General features: G+C 43.0%; 1 protein-coding gene, 1 long non-coding RNA gene and 4 other non-coding genes across 6 annotated transcripts; 1 reads left to right on the top strand and 5 right to left on the bottom strand.

Annotated features, from left to right (window-relative positions):
• Window positions 1-3697: 3697 nt before the first annotated feature.
• On the bottom strand, window positions 3698-3800 carry LOC140608930 (U6 spliceosomal RNA). The gene has a single exon (XR_012010928.1). It is a non-coding gene; the product is annotated as a U6 spliceosomal RNA (small nuclear RNA).
• Window positions 3801-8578: 4778 nt separating this feature from the next.
• RPS12 (ribosomal protein S12) lies at window positions 8579-11455 on the bottom strand. Its single transcript, XM_072824052.1, has 6 exons — window positions 11174-11455; window positions 11011-11061; window positions 10773-10889; window positions 9621-9723; window positions 9087-9188; window positions 8579-8671 (listed from the first exon to the last, which is right to left on the bottom strand). Exons 2-6 carry the CDS (start codon window positions 11022-11024, stop codon window positions 8609-8611), a joined length of 399 nt encoding a protein of 132 aa, XP_072680153.1. The 5' UTR covers window positions 11025-11061; window positions 11174-11455; the 3' UTR covers window positions 8579-8608.
• On the bottom strand, window positions 8804-8933 carry LOC140608991 (small nucleolar RNA SNORA33). The gene has a single exon (XR_012010994.1). It is a non-coding gene; the product is annotated as a small nucleolar RNA SNORA33 (small nucleolar RNA).
• LOC140609030 (small nucleolar RNA SNORD100) lies at window positions 9275-9351 on the bottom strand. The gene has a single exon (XR_012011037.1). It is a non-coding gene; the product is annotated as a small nucleolar RNA SNORD100 (small nucleolar RNA).
• Window positions 10469-10542, bottom strand: LOC140608971 (small nucleolar RNA SNORD101). The gene has a single exon (XR_012010971.1). It is a non-coding gene; the product is annotated as a small nucleolar RNA SNORD101 (small nucleolar RNA).
• Window positions 11456-11488: 33 nt separating the features above from the next.
• On the top strand, window positions 11489-12149 carry LOC140632211 (uncharacterized). Its single transcript, XR_012029724.1, has 2 exons — window positions 11489-11719; window positions 11866-12149. It is a non-coding gene; the product is annotated as an uncharacterized lncRNA (long non-coding RNA).
• Window positions 12150-12696: the final 547 nt, after the last annotated feature.

Raw genomic sequence — 12696 nt, 5'->3', positions numbered from 1 at the left:
AGAGAGAGAAAGAGAGCCCAAGGGAGGGGGATTGGGGCAGAGAGAGAGGGAGAAGCAGGTTCCCCACTGAACAGGGACCCTGGGTGTGGAGCTCAATCCCAGGACCCTGAGATCATGACCTGAGTCAAAGGCAGATGCTTAATGGCCTGAGCCACCCAGGTGCTCCTGTTTTTGTTACATGTTATTTGTATGTTGGGAGGATTTTGCTTGGTTATTTATGTTTCAATTTAGATAAAGCAATATAAATGTTATTAAATGTACTTTTTCCTTAAATAAGAAGAGTTGGCATCTTTCATCCAAACTGACTGTCAACCTCCAAATTTCAATGCTTTGCAAGGAAGATACAGTTAACCTATATAGGTAGGATATAATTTTTTTTATTTTGCTGCTCAGAGAAAACATTTTTAGCACACAAGCACAAGTCTGAGGACTGGCAATGATTTGAGTACTTTCATTTCAATAAAACATAATTACAGTTGAGACTGTGAACACCAGGGAAAACAACTACTGGACTTCAAGCCAATGCAATAAAAGTGGAACTGGTCAGCTGATATTCAACTCACTTATATGTATTTTCAACTCGTGATTTATAACGTTAAGTGATTACTGACCTTCCAAAAATCAAAGGCAAATGTTGATATTCTCTTTTTTTTAACCGAAGAAAATAATTTGTGGATAAATTAATAAATGCTTCCTACTAATTTATAATAACATAAACATACTCTTCTCTCCCTCTCCAGCCCTCCTTCTCTGTCTTCTTCTCTCCCCAACCCATGCCCACCTCCTCCTTCTCTTTCTTTCCACCTACCTCCTCATTCACACTGTCTGGGAGGAAGAGTTTCCTCTGCCTTTCAAGATCCTTTCAGTTGGACTAGTAATCAAATTAACCAAAGACAGATTAACAAAATAAAATTTCATTTCATATGCACAGGGAATCCACACAGACATAAAAATTCCAAAGACCAGCAAAATCGGGTCTATATGTCATTCTGAACTAAGGAGAAGGGGGTAGCGATCTGGGACTTCAAAGGGAAGGAATGCAATTCACAGAAAGATGGAAAAGAGTAAATGTTTGGTAAACGAATGTTTGCTGGGCCACTGGGGAAGACACTGGGGAGGAGCTTGATCAGACAGGCCTTGCTGAACTCCTCCCTGTCCACCATAGCCAGTTCACATTATAGTGTAGTTATTTGTGGTGATGGCTCCCTCTCTGGAGCAGGTCCTCAATCTCAATCCTTCATGGGGGCACCTGGCTGGCTCAGTGGGTTGCCAGTTGCCCACCAGACCCTTGGTTTTGGCTCAGGTCACGATCTCAGGATCATGATGGGCTCCCTATAGGGCTCATGCTCAGTGCGGAGTCTGCTTCAGACTCTGTCTCCTACTTCATCCTGCTCTGCCCCTCCCTGCTCATGCTCTTTCTCCCTCTCTAAAATGAATAAAATCTTTTTTAAAAAATAAATTTTTTTCAGATGGCTGTGGAGGAAGTAAAGAGCTTCTCCTGAATCTACTAAGCTTTGGTGGTCTTTAACTCAAGTAATCCTCATGCTAAAATCTCCCATCTTGGGGCAGTCTGCCCTTGGCCCCCTACACCTCCCTCTTTCATTTCCTATCTCTATTTTTTTCCCCATTCTGCCCCCTCCTTCCTCTTCTTCTCTATCCCCCAACCCCCAGAAATACAGCTTGCTTTTAAAATGTCACCTTCATTTGCCACAAATGAACAGAACACTTATTTCAAATTGTCATGATGCTAGAAAGTCCTGAGACGCATTTTTCAGGCAGATTTCTGCTTCATTAAAGGAACTGTTACCCATTGTTCTCAAGCTTTGAGAAGAGAAAAGCACTAAGTGGTTTTACTAAAACAGAGAAGCCTCTTTGAAGACCAACTCATTTCTTACCTGTTTGATTTTTACTGCTGCCCAAATATCACGTTGCCACTGAATGTCAGCCACACCTACCTCCGTCCTGCATTCTATTACCCAGCACTGCAGATGGCAGCCAGGCGCCCTGCAGTGCTTTGAATGAGCCCGCCTCTTATGACAACGGTAGGCCACAGTCAAGGTCATAACAAGGATGATCTTTATGCCTTGACCACAGTAACTTAAAATCTGAAAGATTTAATATACATTGATTCCTCTCTGTATAGGGCTCTGAATTCTACTTCTGCACTTCAGCATGGCTCATGTTATACATGTCATCATTTTCATGTTTTAGAGTAAAGTTTCTAGATTCTTCATATGTCAGAAATTTAGAATATAAAATTGTGAACTGGATATCACAATGCAGTTGGTGGTGTATTGTTGGCGGTATAGTGATCATAGCTGCCTTCCAAAATGCAACTTGTGGGCAGGGTTAGAAAAGATTCTAATTTCTTCTTAAAAATTATACATGTAATCCCTCCTAAAATAATGGCATAACTGCATCACTTTATAATCCATGTGTGGGCAAGTACCTCCCAGCAAGGCACAACATGCACCCACTTAGCAAAACACCTGCTGATCTCTGGAACTCACCAAGTATATCTGAACATCAAGTCCAAAAGTGAAAACAGTGCTTTTAATTTGTAGCCTTTTGTATGTTAATATTTTATTTTTGTTATGAATCTCATATTTATGTGCATTTTGTTACTTTTAATCTGGTAGCAGCACTGTGAAATATCACAGGCCTTTCACTCAGTATTTCTCTAATAAGCCAACCAGGTACAAACAGGATTTTTATACCCATTTGTAAATTTTAGTTGGGGGCAGTTGAGAGAAGGAAAAATAAAAAGACAAATACTACATTTGTGTAAGGTTTAATTCACATCACTTGTACAATACTGTGCTGTTGGCATGTGTCTTAATAAACAGGCTTCAAAAAGAAATTATTGCAATGTAAAAATAGTTTCACTGAATTCAAGTACTTTTTACTGTTCCCAGGTCTCAAAGTGGCTTTTTAAATGATTTTTTCAGACTCTTAGAGCTCTGTACCCCATATTGTGATAGAATACACTTCTCTGCCCTGCTCCCAAGAGTGGAGCTGGAGTGAAGGGAGGCTGAGACAGCTTGGAACCGTTCTAGTCTAAAAGAGGCCCACCCTGAGAGATTCACTGTTGTTGCCAGAATAAAAGGAACATGAGAAATTGAAATAGCAAAAGAGGCTGTGGAGTTCAAGCCCGAAAAGAAAACCCACAAATTAACTAACCTACTAGACAGATAGGCAGGTCAAATCTGTTTATCCAAGAGAAAATATCCAAGTGCCTACCACACCAGTACTGTGCAAGGTCAGAGACACAGCACAGAACCAAGTCAATGCTTCCATGGAGCTATCATGTGAACTGTAATCTCCAAAATACATCTATTGCCATGATACTCTCCAAATTCTGCCCATTTTCCACAATCGGCCTGCTCTGAAACCTTCTGGCCTTCAGGTGGCTCTAGACAAATCTCAGTGTAGTGGAAGAGGAGTTTAACAGAAGCATACAACTATGGACTCAAAACTTTCCTCCAGGAATGTGTTGCAGAGTTTCAATTTCTTAGTTGCATATAAAAATAACCACAGTCACCTCTACTGACAGCTTCCAGGGACATAAGGAAAACAACCTCCCTGGCCAGGGATCGCAGATTCTGCAATAGCAAGGCAAAAAGTGAATGCAGCCTAAGTAGTAAACTAAAGCCCAACAATATTAGAGCGGGAGCAGCTTTCCCTACGGGGAGCCTGCTATAGTTACTGCTGCTTCACAAATTTGGGTGTCATCCTTGTGCAGGGGCCACGCTAGTTTTGTCTCTGTTCGATGTTAGGGTAAGTGCTGTGGAAAGGAGCACTGTCCTTAGTACTTGTATGACTGGTTTGCAGACAGGTCCCTCACCAGGCACCAGCTTCTTACTGCCCTCTGCTGGCTAAGTCTAAGTTCAGCCTTTTAAAGCTTGTGTTTTACCCAATTGCTATTTTACTGGACAAGTAAATAAATGCACTTGTTCACAAAGCATTATTCTCTTTAACTTGTATATTAGTGGTACTTAATATTAACCCCAAGAGAGCCCTATACCATTATCTCATTTCCTTAAATAGGTTTTATTACAAAAGCAATACATGTTGAAGGAAAAAAAGCAAAAGGTAAACCAAAATATCCACCTTTTCAGAAACCACTAAAACCTCGTTGTATATCCTTATATATGTTATTGTTTTTACAAAATGTGGTCCTATTGTACATTTTGAATATTCTTTTAAAATACATTAACAAATGTCCTTCATATTGTCTATGTTTTAGGTACCATGATATCCCATTATATAATTATACATTTTACTTAATCATTATTATTATTAGACAATAAATGAGTGCTCTTACCTAAGGGCATTCTGAACTGATGCTGTACAATTTTTTTCCTTTATCATCAAAAATTGAGAAGTTGGGGCACCTGGGTGGCTCAGTCAGTTGAGCTCTGCCTTCGGCTCAGGTCCTAAGATCCTGGGATAGAGCCCCGCATCAGGCTCCCTGCTCAGCAGGGGGTCTGCTGCTCCCTCCCCACCTACTCATGCTGCCCAGTAAATAAAATCTTAATAAAAAAAAAAAAACTGAGAAATTAACATACAACCTCTTGGGTTGTCAGGACTACAGGATGATCACTAGTGTCTCTACCTCTACATATTTCACATCCAGTTTAGTTCATAAAGAGACTTGAAAGAGATCGGTTTCCTACCTGTAATAGTACTTCTCTCTCCCCTCTTTGGCACTTTCTCTTTCCAAAGCCAATTTGCTGTGGAAATCAGCAAATTCGGAATGCAGTGATGATGGTCAAAGACCAAAAGCAAAGGCATACTGAAGGGATGCTTCATGCAAACCAGGAGAAAGCTGAGAAAATTGTCCCTTTTGTATAGATAAGGAATCCTCAAGATCACCTTCCTCATTTCTAAGTCTTTCCAAGCAAAGGCCAAATTGTGATGCAACTTCAATCAGCAGACTGTGGTTAGGTAATACAGGTTTCAGATAAAAAGCTGGCTGAGGGGCACCTGGGTGGCTCAGTGGTTGAGCATCTTGCCTTCAGCTCAGGGCATGGTCCCAGGGTTCTGGGATGGAGTCCTGCACCGGGCTCCCCATGGGGAGCCTGCTTCTCCTCTAAGACTCTGCCTGTCTCTCATAAGTAAATAAAATCTTTAAAAAAAAAAAAAAAAGCTGGCTGAAACACCTTTCTTGTGATAAAGCAGTTTGAATTTAGGTGTGCTTGTGCTATTTGAAACATAATCCAGGTTTTAAAAGGACTCACAATCTTTTTCCCTTTGGGAGCAAGCACCAGTCCAAATCCTTGTGAACATTCTGAGGCAAGACTATGTAACCCAAGTCCCAAATACAACCCTTTGACAACCCTTTGAAAGATTAATCTTCAATTTTGACCTCCATGATCCCTCTGCCCCCCAGCACCTGGCCAGCCACCAGAAATTAGTCATACTTTAACCAATAGATTCTCTACAGGAAGGTGAGCCTAGTGGCTTCTCTCCTTAACCATCAGTGGAGCCATGATGCCTCCACTGCTCTTTCTGGAATTTACTGCCTACAAGTTCTGTTCTGGCTTGTAGATTGAGGTGAGGACCCTGACTGGGAAGACAATGCCTCACCCCTCTAGGCCTGCCCCATCACCAGCCTGGAGTCATGAAAGCTGTCCCCTTATTTCCCCTCCTTAGCTAAATATCCTTATCTTCCTCCTCTAGGTCTCAAGAGTACAGCAAAAAGTATTAAATGCTTGAACATATCCCTTGAACAGAACCTAATTCTATATGTATACTCACCTAAAAAGAAAAATTCAAGCTCCATCTTAAGGGCTAGATTAGTCTTCAATCAAACTGATACTCCCACACTGTTCTAGGACTTCTATGCACTTCTGCCTGCATATGGCTTCACTGCTTCCACAATCTAGTTAAAAATTACTAACAAATTCCTGTTTTTAACAGACACTGACTTAATACAGCCCTGTTAAGTCCTTTGCGGATGTCCTGGTTCTTTTTTAAAAGCACTTAAAAGTGGCTTACCAAAAATACATGTAATAGAACTTTTAATAAAACCAAGACCAAGCAAAAATAAAAACAGAGGTAAGGACAAAGAAAATGGGAGGATTTTGATTTGGAGGTTTCTTATAGCCTAAGTGAACAGGAATGTCCAGGTCTCACTGACTGACCATAGGAGCCAGTTAACAGTATAAAGTGCTTGGCTTAGGTCCATGAGAGGTCAAGATTCTGAGACCAACTGGTTTCACAGAAGTATTTTTCCTAGTAAAAAACGAAGACAGCTGCTTCTGCCTTGGTACTTCAGCATGGAGGAGCTCCACTGTGAATCCCATGAAAGCTGTAGACAGGTCACAATCATTAGGGATGAAGTTACATTTAAACTGGGTTTTGAAGTAGACTGCCAGATAGGGAAAACTATACTTCAAGCATAAAGCTCAAACTCCTGCTCTCCGAGCTGTGTGGATGTTACCTGAAGTGAGCAGTGATTCACAGCATCAGTTAGCGGAAAAGCTACTGCAGCAAAGAAAGAGCTTGAGGACCATACAAGGTAGAAGCAGGAGCAGAGGACCCCAGATGCCAATGCCTTGAAAATTGGAAGAAAATAGAGATGAACGCTTGGTAGAGAGCCTGATACACTAGTTAACTCCTCTAACGAAAACATTTTAGGGTGATTACGTTCACTTTAATGTATACAAAACTTGTTCAAGTGGGTGTTCACAAGGCACTCCCTAGAATGTATCATTTGTCTACCATTGATCAAAAATAAAATGAGAACTGATTTAGAAATAGAAGGAATCTCAAGCTACAGGAATGTCCCAGGAAGGCTGCACAGAAATGGGCCAGAGCCCAACTCTGGTTCTAACACAGTGCAAAGGGAGAAACAAAAGACTGAAGGGTAAGTGTGGATGCACTCATTTATGGATGGCAAAGTTATAGGAGAAAATCCCAGCAAGAGGGAAGAGGAAAACACTGTGATGCAACTGGATTTGACCATATGAGGTCTTTTTGGTCACACGGACATTTAGAAGACAGAAGCCAACAGCAAACGAGAGCATGGTTATCATCCAGAGTAGCAGGATTTTGAGTAACAGCCACAGTAGGGTAGTACCTATTTTGAGAAAGATGGATCAAGGACAAGAGTATTCCTTGAAGAGACTGGGTTTTCTCCCAGGGGACAATGGAGATGCAAAGATCAAAAAACAATGTTGGGATGCCTGGGTGGCTCAGTGGCTGAGGGTCTGCCTTTGGCTCAGGGTGTGATCCTGGACCCCAGGATCTCACATCGGACTTCCTACATAAAGCCTGCTTCTCCTCTGCCTAGGTCTCATGAGTAACTAAAATCTTAAAAAAAAAAAGGCTGCACTGCTTACCTTAGTGAGACAACAGAATACTGAGCAGTTGGTTTTCTCCATACTACCCCCCCAAAAGGAGTCTAGTGAAAAAAATGAAGAGTGCTGTACTTGGCCATTCTCCCTAGCACGAGCTTCAGAATTCCCCACAAACCATTAAGCCTCAAAGTTGGTAAAGGTTCTTGCTATTCCCTCAACATCTTCCAACAGTGCCAGATAATAGAATAACTCAATGGTTTGCTTCACAGATGTTGACATAAACCAGAACTCAAGAGCAACAGAAAGCTCTTTGCTTAGAAATTCGATATCTCAGGTTGACATTTAATGGTAGATGAACCCCTGGGTACATTATTTATGGCTTTAACTCTATACAGCTTTTGAGGCCATTCATTCCACCACAGTAAATCTACCAGGCAGAGAACAGCAGTTTTCAGGGATGGTAGAGGCTGCTACTTCTCCAAAGGCAGGCTTTAGAAAAGGGCTTATTCAACAAGTGAGCATTCAAAACCAGATCTGGCTCCAGTTCACACATGTGCCCCCTCCTTAACTAAACAGCAATACTGGGAAACTAGGGTAGAGATTCAAAGTGCCCCAGGCAGCAATTTGGCAGGGTTTAAGATTACACTAAAAAAAAAAAAAAAAAAAAAAAGATTACAACACTATTCATCCTACATGGCTAATTCATGCTCACAGTAACTTGGTCCAGGCCTGAAATACGTGTGTAATCACCTTTCCCTGGGATTGAGACTTGAGCGTATCAAAGCACATCCTGCCTCTGTGCTTAATTAACATTTATCTAACACCAAGTGTTAACAAACCCCATGGACAGACCTTTTCTAATAGGCATGTCCGTTATTAATCACTTCTGGCCATCCTCTACTATGTCCCATACCCTAAATCCAATCCTGCCCATATCTGCAGTTTGACTTCAACTTTTTCAACCTGCTGCCAAATTGTAGGACTGCCAAGGTTAACCACACTGACCAGCCTCGGCCCATTTCCTCTAGGTCCTAGACTGCCTAGCCTTAGTCTTGATCAATGACATCTAGGAAACCTTGGCAGTCACAATCACTGCAAGGCTATCTGTAAGTCATTGTTTTCAGTTACCCACACTTTAGTGGTTGGAGTAGGCTTTCCTTTAGAAATCAGGAGAAGTAGCAGGTTTCCAGTTAGTTACTTTGCTAATTCTACAAGGATTATCTTTTGTTCGTTGCTAACAGAGACCTTATGCCCCCAAAATAAACAAAGGCAGGTGAGGAACAAAAACCAAGTTTTTTATTTGTTCATTTCTTGCATTTGAAGTATTCCTCGATAACATCTTTCGCCTGAGATTCTTTGCCATAGTCCTAAAAAAATAAACAAAAACCATTTTTTAAACATTTAGAAACTCTACCAAGTTGTTAGCACTAGTTATGGTGAAGCTTTACAAAGTTAAAGTTAGCTTGTGTCTTAGGAAAATGTTTCACAACACTAAAATTTCTTATAGCCATTTTCAGGGACCTTAAGGACTTCAGTGTCTTTAAGGCTCGTAACATGGCATTACTATTGCCAGCAATTTTTAAATTTCTGCAGAAACATATTCAGGTAAGCAGATTCATTGGCTGGCTTAATTGCAGCCTATTTTCCTTTTCTGAAAAGTAGAAAAGGGATTTTAAATATTGAAAATAACAAATTTATGACTTTCCTGACTTTTAACAATTAAAACCCTACACACACAGCTTCCTAGCACAACATTCATCCCAGAGAGAAATACTGACTTACCTTAACCACCACACAACTGCAACCAACCACTTTACGGGGTTTTCCCTCTCTGTCAATTTTACAGAGGCCTACCCATTCCCCTAGTTTCTTATTGTCATCAACCTATTGAGTGGAATTAAAAAAAAAAAAAAAATCACTGGATTAGTTACCAGACAGGAATACTGACAATAAATCAGACCCAAAAGGTAGCTGTAATCAGATAGGGTGACATGGCAGTTTCCTCACTGCAGTTCAGTAGAGGGAGCCAGTTGTCATCATGTACAGCACCAATATCACCTAGAATATGCTCACTCTGTACCAACACCCAAAATTAGCAATTCCACAGGAATATAACATTTCCGTAACTAGCTTCAGCACAGTCCAACATACCATGTTTATGTGATGTTCCACACCAGAAAGCAGGGACACGCTCTTTACGAAATTTACTGATAGGATAAAGTAGCATTAATCCAGACAACTCTAAGTGGTTCAATTTTCATTACACTAAGGTATCTCTTAACAATTCAGATAAATCAAATTAAATGGGTAACTTACCTTAATTAGGTTGATTTGGTGTTCAGCACAAAGGGCCTCCACCAACTTGACATACATAGGCTCATCACAGTTGGATGCAAGCACACAAAGATGGGCTTGGCGCCTGAAATGCAAAATCCAATAGGAGAAATCTCAATCTCAGGTCTGAATCTACTCTCTTGGCACTTTATAAGGGAGGTATGTATCTTTGCAAGGACTTCAGTGGCAAAACAAGCAACACCCACTGGAAGATACAACTCCTTCAGCTTGCGGAACCTGTTAAAGAGCCTATGTTCATCTACAGGATCAAGCTTTCAGTAACTCCCCAATACTAAGTTTATGTACCGTTAGTTCACAAACTTTTGTCATCCTTTCTTGCAAGCCAATTACACGCTTAAAAGCTGTTGTATGAAACTAACCACGCTTAAGAGTTGTTACCGGTTACTGGCCCAGGAACACAATACCGTGCAGCACCATCACTGTACAAATACTGCAGGGGAGTCACACCAGGACTCGAAGGGCTTCCAACTGTTCTTTTCAGTGGATTCAAGTGGCCAGTCTACACCAAAGTGAGCTGAACAGACTTAAAATTACTTAAGAACTTCTTAAAGTGCACTAAAATTCAGCTCAAATCGTTAATACATGCAGTTGTTTTGGCCAACGTCACTGGCCCCAAAACTAAGCAGATCTATTTACAATTATTTCTCATGTGTTCACCTCTATAGCTACTACCTTCTGAATTCTCCCAACAACCCGGCTACTTCCACAATAGCTTGCAATTCCCTAACTTCATACTTCAATTTTTGCAAACTGCCAAATGAGGACTCCTAGCTGTCCTTTTCAAGTGAGATTCGTCCCACAACCTACAGGTTTGTCAGACTGTTCATGTTTCACTCATCGAGAGAGTGAAGGGGTATCCGACAATTTAAGTCATCATTCAAACGCTGTAGTCTTTGGCTAAGAAACATCAAATGCTTACTCCCACTCGAAACAGGAACCCACGAACTTTGTGGGGCTATACATATCTGAGTTCTGATACCTTTTCCTAGGTTTCCTGTAGGACGATGTCATTCAGAACTCTTGTGCTAACACCATGAACTTCACGCTTTCTTCCCTTGGCTGCAGTTTTGCTCCGGTTCCAACAACCCACAGTATTGAGACTGATACACGTACTTGTCTAAGGCTTTGGCAGCTTCGCGAATTCCACGTGCTAGGCCATCGTGGATGAGGGCGGTCTTCAGCACCTCTTGTAAAGCAGTATTAACGTCCATTACACCTCCAGCAGCAATGCTGAAATGCACCAAACCAAGTCAAAACCACCAGCAAATTCCGCGCAATCCTCTGCGAGGTGGCCTCGGGGCGCTGCGGCCCACCCTGAGCCCGCACCACGACCCCGGCACCCCGGCCTCACCCTTCCTCGGCCATGGCGGTGGATTACGAGTGTAGCCGAATCTTGACCGCACTATAACGTAGACACAAACAAAAACACCAGATGACTAAACAAATCAGCCGAAACCCAACCTTGGCCAGAAGCAGCAGGGGCAAGACTACTACCCCCGCCTCGTTCAACTCACCAGGAGCTTCCGCCTCCGCGCGACTCGGCGGCGGCAGAGAAAGAGGTCGCACGCGCGCGCATGACGGTATTTAAGGGCTGCCCAGGGCCCCCTGCGCGCATGTGCACTGCCTTTCCTGACGGAGGTGGCTCTGGTGGTGCCAGGCCGGAGAGTTTCTGTTTCCGGGTTGAGGCGGCTCTGAGGCCGGAGCACTCCTAGTCTTCCGACTCTGCGCGGCCGGTCGTTGACACGCGGAACAGGCACCAACGCGGGCAGCCTCGCCTCGGCCTCCCCGCCGGAGGCGTGGCCTACGGAGGCCCAGAGGGCTCGTCCTACGGAGCGCGAGGAGGCCCAGCGCGCTCCTGCGCCGCCTGCTTGGCTCCCGCGGCGCTCGAGCTCCGCAGTCAGTGTCAACCTAGGTCAGCAGCGCTGCGCTGTGACTTTCTGTCGCCCCTGCCAACTGGGCCTCCCTGCGCCGCATGCCCTCCCTTCTCGTTTCAGTCACTCTAAAGGTCGTTTTGGAGGCGATCCTGGTTTGTTGGGAAACGAAAAGCCAGCACCTTTTCGGTACGAAGCACTAGGCAAATTCCGCTTCACCGGTGATGTGTTTAGTAAAGCGGAACCTCAGGTGGTTGGTTACGGTTTCTAAAGGTAGTTGGTTCTAAATGAAGTTGTTTTTTTTTTTTTTTTTTTTTTTCTTTTTTTCACGGTAGATCGTCCCCTAAATTCGTCATCCCGCGCGAATCAGGATTCAGGAGGTGCATTTAATACGCCCACGGTGTGCCCGACCCAGGACCGGAATGTAGTGGTGAGAACCGAGCCTTGGAGAAATCCCGCCTGATTTTGGCCTGCAGGACGGGCGGAGCTAGAGGGGGCATCCCAGAGCCCTGGAACCCGGCTTCAACCAGGGGCAGGCAACATTTTGAATTTTGCACATGTCAGCCAAACCCCTACTACCTCCATTTCAAAATGCAAATATATGGAATACGGCTGCGTATCATCAGTCTCTTTTTCTTAACTTCCTCTCCTGGCAAGTCTCCAAGCCATCAGCATTCAGGCATCTGATCGGCGCCCGGACGGTTCACTATGGATACGTAGTGAACAGATAATGTGAGAAGAGAGAGCGGGGGGGAAAAAAACTGGGTAACATGAGGGCGGGGCAGAATTAACCAGGACAGCAGAGATGAACTGGAATTTTAACACATCTGTATGGTTCGTTTTTATCTTTTCGAATGCTTACAGATTTTTCATATTGAAAGTGTTGAGCTTCTAGTGTCTATTCATAACTCATCCTAAAAGGCTGCTCGCTTAGTTGTTGATTCAATTACCTTTTAAACGTTTGCTTTAAAAAAATGCTGCAGGATGGCCACGATAGCCAAACTGGAAGGAGCCTCGGTGTCCATGGAAAGATGAATGGATAAAGAAGATGTGGTTTATGTACACAATGGAATATTCCTCAGCCATTAGAAATGACAAATACCCACCATTTGCTTCCACGTGGATGGAACTGGAGGGTATTATGCTGAGTGAAGTAAGTCAGTCGG

Source organism: Canis lupus, chromosome 1, assembly GCF_048164855.1.
Source record: "Canis lupus baileyi chromosome 1, mCanLup2.hap1, whole genome shotgun sequence".
NCBI lineage: Eukaryota > Metazoa > Chordata > Mammalia > Carnivora > Canidae > Canis > Canis lupus.
Note: the sequence above shows the minus strand (reverse complement) of the source record. Positions and strands in the feature narration are given on the sequence as shown.